This window comes from Bos indicus x Bos taurus, chromosome 4 (assembly GCF_003369695.1).
Source record: "Bos indicus x Bos taurus breed Angus x Brahman F1 hybrid chromosome 4, Bos_hybrid_MaternalHap_v2.0, whole genome shotgun sequence".
In the NCBI taxonomy this organism is placed as follows: domain Eukaryota; kingdom Metazoa; phylum Chordata; class Mammalia; order Artiodactyla; family Bovidae; genus Bos; species Bos indicus x Bos taurus.
In genome coordinates this window covers 15,509,612-15,519,351 of record NC_040079.1, presented here as the reverse complement: position 1 = coordinate 15,519,351, position 9,740 = coordinate 15,509,612, and the positions used below count along the sequence as shown (strand labels likewise).

Genomic DNA, 9,740 nt, shown 5'->3' with positions numbered 1-9,740 from the left:
CAGTGGAAACTCACTGCTGCTGCTGCTGCTAAGTCACTTCAGTCATGTCCGACTGAGTGACCCCAGGGACGGCAGCCTACCAGGCTCCCCCGTCCCTGGTTCTCCAGGCAAAAACACTGGAGTGGGTTGTCATTTCCTTCTCCAATGCAGGAAAGTGAAAAGTGAAAGTGAAGTTGCTCAGTCATGTCTGACTCTCAGTGACCCCATGGACTGCAGCCTACCAGGCTCCTCCATCCATGGGATTTTCCAGGCAAGAGTACTGGAGTGGGGTGCCATTGCCTTCTAGAATACAATAAAAAGCTAATCTGGTTAAGTTAAATGTGTACAAGTTAATCTGGCTAAGTCCAAGCTTTTTCAAAGAACCTGCAAAACCCTTCATCGTCTGGCTTTTGTCTCATCATACCTAAAGTCATACGAGTCAGTATGTTTTCAGTTCCTCAACCTGGAGCATTTCCTTTTATCTTTGGGCTTTGCCAATGGATGTTTTCTATGCCTCTAATGCTTTTCCACCGTTTTTATTCTGCCCCACCCTAATTTATTCTTCAGAGCTCTTTAGGGAGGCCTTCTTTAAACTACCTAACGAAGTTTTGGCCTCTTGGTATCCCTCTGGATCAATCCATCGATCCATTCACATTCTCACAGAAGTCTGGATTTTTCCTTTGTAGCATATAATACAATTGTATTTGTGTAACTGTGTAATATCAGTCTCTCGCACGGGACTGAAAGTTCCATGAAGCAGGGACTATTTCCTGCAAACCACTGTATTACCAGGGCTCTGGCAGCTTGTATAAAGCAGGTATTCGGTACTCTCCTACCAGGCACAGCCTTTTATCCCACAAACTTACCTTGCAGATATTCTCAAAGGAGTAGGCAGAGAGGAACATAAAGTTTGTGAGCTTGGTGGTGGAGACAGTGGTTGAACAGCCAGAGAGATCAAAGAGTTTAGGGGTGGTTTAGGTGGGGAGGCAAGAAGGGAGTAATGAGGACGTTCATTTAATGAGTCTCCCCTCCACTCCCCCAACATCCCATCCCCTCCCAAACCAGTCATTCAACAATAAATAGTCATGCATTCCATTTCTTTGGGGAATAAGGTAAACCTCAGATTACAGAACCAAGGCAGATAATTTTGCAGAATTACAGTGAAACCAGTCACAGTTCAACTGCGTTAGATTTCAACATGGAGATGATGGTGTTCCTCCAAACAGCCTTCAACCTGCGAAGCTGACACTCCTCCAGGATGTGGATGGACCGTAAATACACTTCCTCCTGCTTTCAGCCGCTGAGAGAGAAGTCCTCCCCTGGCGGACTAGCACTATTTCTTTTTCGCTGCTCTTTTCCCTTCTCCTTTCCTTGGCTTCACCTTTCCACGAAGCTTCTTTAGACGCAGCTGCTCATCCTTGAAGTCCTGATGTTCGTCTCTGAAAGGAGAAAAGAAAAAAATAATTAGCCAGTATTTTTACCAGACTGGAGAAGTACACCTGTCTAGAATGTTCCCTCAGGTGGTTCTGGTTATCAAACTCTGACTTCTACAGCTTAGTGAACAGAAAGGATAGGGAGCCCCTGAGGTACAGAGGGGCTGTGTTCCCAGAGTTCATTTCTAAGTCAGTTTGCCCTTACAGAAGCGAGGTCACGAACAGCAGTTACTTGCCAAGCCCATCCGTGTAAACTGATATAACTAGGATTCAACACTAATAATTTCCCCAGGTTTCCCTTAACACCAAGACTACACAGTGATGGGGGCAGAAAGTGGGTATAAGCTTCAGTAGCTACATGAGACCCTGGGAGGCCCAGGGATCAGCACCTAAGGGGACACGTGTGGAGGAAGCCGCCTGGATGACAGTGGATGAGTCACACAGAAGGCTGCTGGGGAGTCTCCAGCAGAAGGAAGCTGCGTCAGCAGAGAGGAACTCCACAGACAAGCCCTTGAGGAATCAAGGCGGCCAGGGCTGTTTGTACATATTAATAGGGTGTAAGCTGAAGACTGCCTGTACTGTATAAAAATGTCTGCATTTTACAATTAAACATGGTCATTCCTCAGTATCCTTGGGGGACTGGCTCTAAGACGCCCCCCACCAATAGATACTAAAATCCACTGGTGCTCAAGTCCCTTATATAGCATAGCATATAATCTACACATATCCTCCTGTGTACTTTAAATCATCTACTTATAATACTTAATAAAATAAATGTAAATGTTATATATAAAGAGTTGCCAGTGCATGGCAAATTCAAGGTTTGTTTCTTGGGACTTTCTGGAATTTTTTTTAATATTTTCAATCTGTGGTTGGTTGAATCTACAGATAGCTAACCTGTGGATAAGGAGGGCCTAAAACAGTATCGTGTTTCGATATGTACGCTCTGGAACCCATGTGACCCTGGGTTCAAGCTACAGCTCCACCACCTAGTAGCTGTGTGACCTTGGGTGAGGATCCTTCCCTCTCTGCACCCTGGTCTCCTCACCTGTTTGAGTGTGGATAGTGGTAAACTAATTACATGTAAGAGAGTGGTTTCCCGGGCCCAATTTTTAACTCCTGATGCTCTTTTTTTTAGGGTTTCCCTGGTAGCTCAGCTGGTAAAGAATCCAATGCAGGAGACCCTGGTTCGATCCCTGGGTCAGGAAGATACCCTGGAGAAGGGCATGGCAACCCACTCCAGTATTCTTGCCTGGAGAATCCCCATGGACAGAGGAGCCTGGTGGGCTACAGTCCACAGGTCACAGAGTCCGACATGACTGAGGACTAAGCACACACAGCACAGCTGCTTTTAAATTTTTTTATTCTTTAATTTTTGGCTGTGCCGTGTGACTTGTGGGATCTTAGTTCCCCAGTCAGAGATTGAACCCGGGCCCTTGGCAGTGAAAGCTCAGAGTCTTAACTGCTGGACCACCAAGGAGTTCCCCCAGGTTGTTTTAAAAAATAGATAGGTTTTTAGGGTTGGATACAGACCTCTCTGGGATTAGCTATGCGCTGTGCTTTGCTCAGTCGCTCAGCTGTGTTCAACACTTTGCGACCTGATGGACGGTAGCCCGCCAGGCTCCTCTGTCCATGGGATTCTCCAGGCAAGAATGCTAGAGTGGGCTGCCATGCCCTCCTCAGGATTAGCTATGATTGCCCCCAAGTAAGTCACTCTCAAAAAAGCAGCCAGAGTAACTCTTCTGAGACATAAGTCAGATCATGTCACTCCTCTCTGTTCACAGCCTGGCAAATCACTCTCTGCTTTCTCAGCCCGCTTCACAACCTGCCTCCTGTCCCATGGTTTTCCCGTCAGCCTGTGAGGCTCCTGGAACAGACGAGGCGTATTCCTCAAGGTCTTTGCTCTGCTTTGGCCTCTGCCTTGAAAGGTCTTCCTTGGGTACCCCCGGCTCACTCTCCAGCCTTAAGTCTCTGCGGAAACCTCTCTTCTCAGTGAGGTACCCTGACTGTTCCGTTTAATACTGTGGTCTGTCCTTGGCCTGCCCACTGAGGGCCCATCAGCACTCGTGATCCTGCTCAGCTGGCTCTACTATGTTTTCCCCCTGCATCACATTCAACTTTGTAACATACCACATAATTTACTTATTTAGTATGTTTTTCCCTCTCTTCTTCCCTCCTGTCAATCATTTCTGACAACCCCCTCAGGCAGAAATAAAATTCCATAGGCAGGGGTCTTTGTGGCTGAATCGCCCAAGCACCTGCTTGATGGAATGAGTCACTGTTTTTGAGACCCTGATTCCCTCCCCGTTTTGTAGGTCTTTGAAAGATTTTTTTTTTTATTGAAGTCTGTCTGCTTTCATCCTGCCTGACTCCCCAGGAGGCCTTGTGTTAGAGGCACCGTTTACTGTACCTAGTGACTACATACGTGAAAATAATTGTGCTTCTCCATGGATAACTAAAGCTAAGTGTTTTTCCTCTGTCCCCAAAGACAGTTGAGGCTTTATTTTTCAAACAAATGGGGAGCAGCAGCAAAAAAGTAAATTAAAATAACTGAAGGTAATTTTGATATGGGTTATGATTTTCTACTCAGGACATGTGTCTTTCAATATTTTATTTTATTTTAAGAATAAAATTAATTTTTATTTTTTGAGCCAAGACTTTAGTGAGATAATCCCAAAAGCAATTCCAGAAATTCAAAATACATCATGGATTATCATCTCTAGTGATATATTAACGAAGAAAATCTATTTTGTTCATAGAACGTTTCCCTTGTGCCCATCTTAAATGCCTGCATATGGAAGGTACTTAAAAAAGAAAAAAAATCTGTTGGGTAAATGAATGTACCAATCTCTAGTTATTTGGAATGAACTGTTAATCTTATTATATTAGAGCGAACAATCCCAAATTAATTTTTGTAACATCGCCCTAAGACAATTAAAACATGTTAAATTAAAAAAAAAAAGTAGGCATTTGACTTGATACAATTATGTACTATTTAAATTCTTGTATAATGAGCATGTATTCGTTTGGTAATTAAGACATTTTTTAAAAGAAAAACGATCACAGGGGTATTTGATCTTTTTTCTTTTTAGAGCAGCGTATTATCTTAAGCGCCCACTTCCTACACATGCACGAACATACAAATGCATGGTGGAAAGAGCCCGCTACTCTTACTATTACATATCATTATCCTATTATAATATCGATTACCTATTACCCGTAAAGGTAAACTTCAGCTTTAGTATACCAAAAAGGGTACCAATTAAAAATGCCCAAAGAGGGTGAAAGGAAATAAGAAATCCAACAAAACTGCCATCAGGAAGGAAAGGAGGCTCCCCCTCACCAGTTAGGAAGCAGGTCGGCTGCGCCCTTTTCATCTGACCAGCAGGATCTGCTCAGTGTGTGGACCCGTTTCCCCTGCATCCACTGAGCGCTCTTAGATTAACGACTAACTCAAGGTCTCTCTATAGCTCGGTATCTAGTCACTGTTAGTCACATCTTAGACATAATTAAGGTATGTCTTCTAGTAAGTGCACGTTCCCTTTTTTTTCTTAGTATACTCATTATGGACAATTTTGAAAGCTTTCCCCTCCCACAACTGTACCTTTTGAACTACCTGGGCACTATTATAAGAACCAAAAAACTATGAAAGTAGAAAGACTAATTTTTTCCCTTTCTGATCTATTAAACAAACCTCCTATAGGTTACTCTTTGTGGGTTTTTTTTTTGTCATTACCTGTAGAGGCCAACAGAACGTAGTATCCCCATGAGTGCAAAGTAAGTGTTGTGATTTGGATACCAGTCGTAAGTCTCCTTCCTCTTGGCCAAAGGCTGCTCACTGAACAGCTTCACCACTTTCATGGATTTGGAATCAGTAGGCCTGGCAACCTCACTGAATAGCCGGGCACTCAGACGACTCATGCGCAAGGCATATTCTGAAAGTGAAGACATTTCTTGAGCAGCAAGGAACAAGAGGCCCTATAGAAAAATGAGAACACAAATGGTTCATGTTAAGAAATTCCCAGATTATCTAAGGAATGCTTTACAAAGTGAAAACACAGAGAGCCACCCATGACTTAGTTCCTGTTGGCAGGACACGCCTTGGGGTTGAGAAATGTCCACAGTTAGAGGGGATGCACAGTTCCTTTGCATGCTTTCCCCTTGCATCTTTTACGTTGGGTGTTCGCATGATTACTCCTGTGCTGTAATGCCCTTTTGACAATGAACAGTTTTGTGATTTAATAGGTTATTTACTGATAGTCAGCTTACCTATTTGTAGGCTAGATGAGGACAGGGAAACAAGTCATCCAGCCACAGCATCTGTTATTATACCTTCAGAAAACACCGACTTCAGCACTCTGCAGAATAAACATGCTGACTGCTTGCCATCTAAAGGTTTAATCATGGTGGAGAAATAATTATGCTGTTGTCTTTATTATCAGCCCTTTGAACACTGTTCTCCTCAAGGGCTCCAGATGGCTCTGAGAATGGCTAATGAGTTATGAGGTCATTTAGCCTCTAGGTTGCTGGATTGGATTCTGCCTAGAGACGGAGAGCCAGTTGGGAAAAACAGAGATAGTAGTCTTATAGGAATTAACTCGACGGCTCAAAAGATTCATTTTATTCCTGAATAAAAGGCATTTATGAGTTGTGATGTGACGTGTCTTATCTTCCATCTTATATATTCTGTTTTAATGAAAGCTTGCTAAATTCGTATTAGCTGAAAACAGTAACTTTTTCTTTGGAGGCATAAAATGGTGAAATAGTGTAAGAATGATATCTGCAATATGCAGAAATTACAGGTAATATATATCGAAGATTATATAAGTGATACATTAAAAATCAAGACTGTTCACAAGTACTATACCAGTATTTTATAACTATAAATGGAATATTACCTTTAAAAATTGTGCATCACTATAGAGTATATCTATAACATATAATATTGTACATCAGCTATAATTCAATTACAAAAGCAGTAGAGAGTTTCTTATATTAGAAAAAAGAATGATGCTAGCAGACTAACTCTCATTCCATTTTAGTTCAAATTTAAGTGTAACTGTCAGCAGAGTATACTAATTTACATAAACTTTTGTAGTGACATGAGAGTTTTGTTGACTAAAACAGTATCCTGGGGGACAGTTCATCTAGGATGAAAAGGAGTTGACCTCTGAATAGAAAAAAAGGCATCAACTTATCTTGAAAAACCAATGGAAGAAATGTATTAAAAAAAAAACTCTCCTAAACAGGAATGCTGCCAAGTAAATGTCAAAATTGCTCTAGCAATTTAAATACCCAGTATTTAAAGAACTTTTCATGTCCATTCCAAGATCCACTGAAAGAGCCTGAAGGATGACCTGAAACCAATTTCAGGTCAATCTCTAACCAGTTACCTTCTGAAAACCAACCAAGCAATCTTGGGCCAACAGTGCCACCTGAAGGCCAGCAATGGGAGAACGGTCAGGTCCACGGTCTCCCAGCCCCTCTCCCCTCCATCTGTGCAAGCCTTACTCCTTTCAGCACTCTGTTGCAGGATTCCCTTCTTTCCCAACTCTTGCTCCACTGTGGATGGGGGTGGGTTGGTGTTGTTAGGGCTAGGTTTATAATTTCATCAATGAGAAAAAGTCACTAACAGTTTAACATATAAAGAGAATATAATAACGTATCAGGTTTTGCACATTACCAGAAGTTGCCTTCAGAAGCTACAAAAAGTTTCTTTGCATGCATTATCTTTTCTCCTCCCTCCACCCTTCAGTTCAGTTCAGTCACTTAGTCATGTCTGACTCTCTGCGACCCCATGAACTGCAGCACGCCAGGCCTCCCTGTCCATCACCAACTCCCGGAGTTCAACCAAAATTGGGTGAACGATTACCTATTGTCTCTAAATATGAGTCTCCCTTTCGGAAAACAAAGCTTGCAGGACTGTGTGAGAAATAAGACAGTGGCACTGAATAAATGGCAAACTTAAAAAAGCAAAAACTTAAACGTGCTTGGTATTCATACATTCTATATACAGACACATTTGTTTGTTCCTTGTCCTCATTTAACCACACACAAAAGGAGATGCATACTCCATGCGGCTGAACCTGTGCCTCCCTGGAATGGTATCCTCACTTACAAACACTGACACCCAGGGAAACACAGGGGAGGGGACCACAGCTTGGCAGTAAGGAGGAAGGGACTCACCAGGACTGTGGTCATTGAAAGCAACACAGGATGCTAAGTCATCTCCATGCCAGCCTTGGAAGGCAGCAAAGTGCTGGGACATGGCTCATGGATAATAAGGTCTCATTAGAATCCAATGGAGGGCTTCCCTAGTAGTCCAATGGTTAAGAATCTGCATGCCAGTGCAGGGGACATGGGCTTGATCCCTGGTCTGGGAAGATTCCATGTGCCACGGGGCAACTAAGCCCATGTGCTGCAATTGGTGATCCCGCTCACTAGAGCCTGCGCTCTGCATCAGGAGAAGCCACCACAATGAGAAGCCTGAGCGCTGCTACTAGAGAAAAGTCCACATGCAGCGATGAAGAACCAGTGCAGCAACACATAAGTAAATAAATAGAAAGATTTGTTAAAAAAACAATAAGAAGAATCCTATGGAAATGGTCATATCACAAACTCAAGTCCTAGAACTTTTCTGATGGAGAAAGAGAATGAGCCTCTTCAAACCTGAAACAATTTACTAGAAACAAAGAAGCACTTGCTAAATAGAAACAAACAAAATGGCTGTAACAATTACCAGTTACTGCTCTGTAGCCTCTTACAGAGCACAGACCAATATGCTCCTGATGAAGGATGGCATAGGTGCTAGGTAATCCTTTCTTTCACATAGATTAGAACAGCTCAAGAGTTATGCTGTCCCTAAATACTGGTCCTGAGACTGGCAAACTGCCACTCATCACTAGCTTTGATTTTTTTTTTTTTAAGATTGGGAAAGCCTTACCTAGGACTTTTCAGGATCCTCGTATGTCCCTTTATGGAAACTTTCAACTTTATCTTAAAAACAAACAAACAAAAAAGAACATGATTACTGCGTGAAAGACATTAAGGTAAAAGGCAAGTAAATTAGATTTTTATCCACATGAGGCCACTTAAAATATCAAATTTTCTTTAAATGTGAACTAAATAAAAGAGTATCATGAAGAAAAATTACCTGGACTGAAAATGCTAAGTAAAAACGAATTACTGAAATGTGCTGGAGCAAGACAGGAGAAAATGTCCGTATTATTGCTTTAGCATATAAAGGTAAGTTTCTGTATCTTTCTGATAGGTCTGATGCAGTAAAAAGGTCAGATTTGTACAGTAACTGACTTTGGATTATGTTTGCCTTTTTTCTTTGAAAAGTGTGGATGATGTTCAAGAGTTCTTAATCTGGGTATACCTCAGTGTGGCCAATCTCGAGGAGCTGTATTTAGAAGCATGAAAGGTGTGTGTGTGTAAATTCTGCTGCGGAGGCAGGCTTCTCAAAAACCACTGGTTAGTGGACAGCACCAGCTTTAGAGTACACAAAGATGGCTGGAATTTTGCCTTTCTCCTTTAATGTTCATATCGTGTTTGTAGTAGTATGTATTCTTTGCTTTCCTTTTCTCATCTACTACAGGACAGTTATACTAACTCACTGTCTTGCCAGGGTGACAGGCAAAAGTCATGGCACAATGCCTGCCCTAACAGTCATCAGTCAAGGAAGTCGCACACTGTGCACGCGTGTTTCACACACACACAAAGCCAATCTAGACACAACGCTTTATTATTTTTAAAGCTTGGCGCTAATTATTTTACTGGGTCTCAGAGACATGAACGGCTCTGAATGTAGGCCAAGCTTTACTCATTTCAACAAGAACACCCCCAACCCCCTCCAACTGCCTGGATCACACCTCTCTCCTGTGACGGAAGCAACAGTGTCAAGCTGGGCTTTCCGCTAATACATTTAAGCTGATACAACTTATCTGCATTACCCCCGACTTCCACACACCTAAGGCCGACTGATGAGCATAGAAACCAAGACTTGAATGCTGCCTGATCAGAGTAATTGGGCCGGAGAGGAAACTACGCCAGGGCCCTTCGTTTGGTAAATTCAAGTTAAGCAGGAGAAGGCCAAGTTGTTTGGGTGATACCTGTGAAATCTCCGAGCTGGTTAATGAAACTGACTCCTCCTATTCTTGGCGACTCTACAAGATTGGAGACCCCCGTTCGGTCTCTAAAGCCATCGCCCACAACTCACTACAGAGCCCGCCCTAAAAGTCACGTACGGCCTTACCTACTTGTGACCTCTCCTGTGAGCCATTTTCCCGGAAGGCCAGCCCCCAGCCCGCCCCCAAGTGCCCGCCA

General features: G+C 42.8%; 1 protein-coding gene across 6 annotated transcripts; it reads right to left on the bottom strand.

The window, feature by feature from the left end:
* Positions 1-1,057: 1,057 nt before the first annotated feature.
* On the bottom strand, positions 1,058-9,736 carry MRPS33 (mitochondrial ribosomal protein S33). 6 transcript variants are annotated; one of them, XM_027538820.1, is made up of 5 exons: positions 9,670-9,736; positions 8,356-8,408; positions 5,682-5,801; positions 5,149-5,390; positions 1,058-1,418 (listed from the first exon to the last, which is right to left on the bottom strand). In XM_027538820.1, the coding sequence occupies exons 4-5, from the start codon at positions 5,361-5,363 to the stop codon at positions 1,313-1,315; spliced, it is 321 nt and encodes a 106-aa protein (XP_027394621.1). In that variant the 5' UTR covers positions 5,364-5,390; positions 5,682-5,801; positions 8,356-8,408; positions 9,670-9,736; the 3' UTR covers positions 1,058-1,312. The 6 variants fall into 6 exon arrangements, with proteins under 6 accessions (XP_027394621.1, XP_027394622.1, XP_027394618.1 ...); XM_027538821.1 differs by lacking the exon at positions 9,670-9,736 and adding an exon at positions 9,527-9,624; XM_027538817.1 differs by lacking the exon at positions 5,682-5,801 and having other exon boundaries at positions 9,670-9,733.
* Positions 9,737-9,740: the final 4 nt, after the last annotated feature.

Coding starts and splice junctions, on each gene's coding strand:
- MRPS33 (XM_027538820.1), bottom strand. CDS start 5,363: ATGTCTTCACTTTCAGAATATGCCTTGCGCATGAGTCGTCTGAGTGCC. Junction 1,419..5,148: donor CGTTCTGTTGGCCTCTACAG/GTAATGACAAAA, acceptor TTCTCCTTTCAG/AGACGAACATCAGGACTTCA.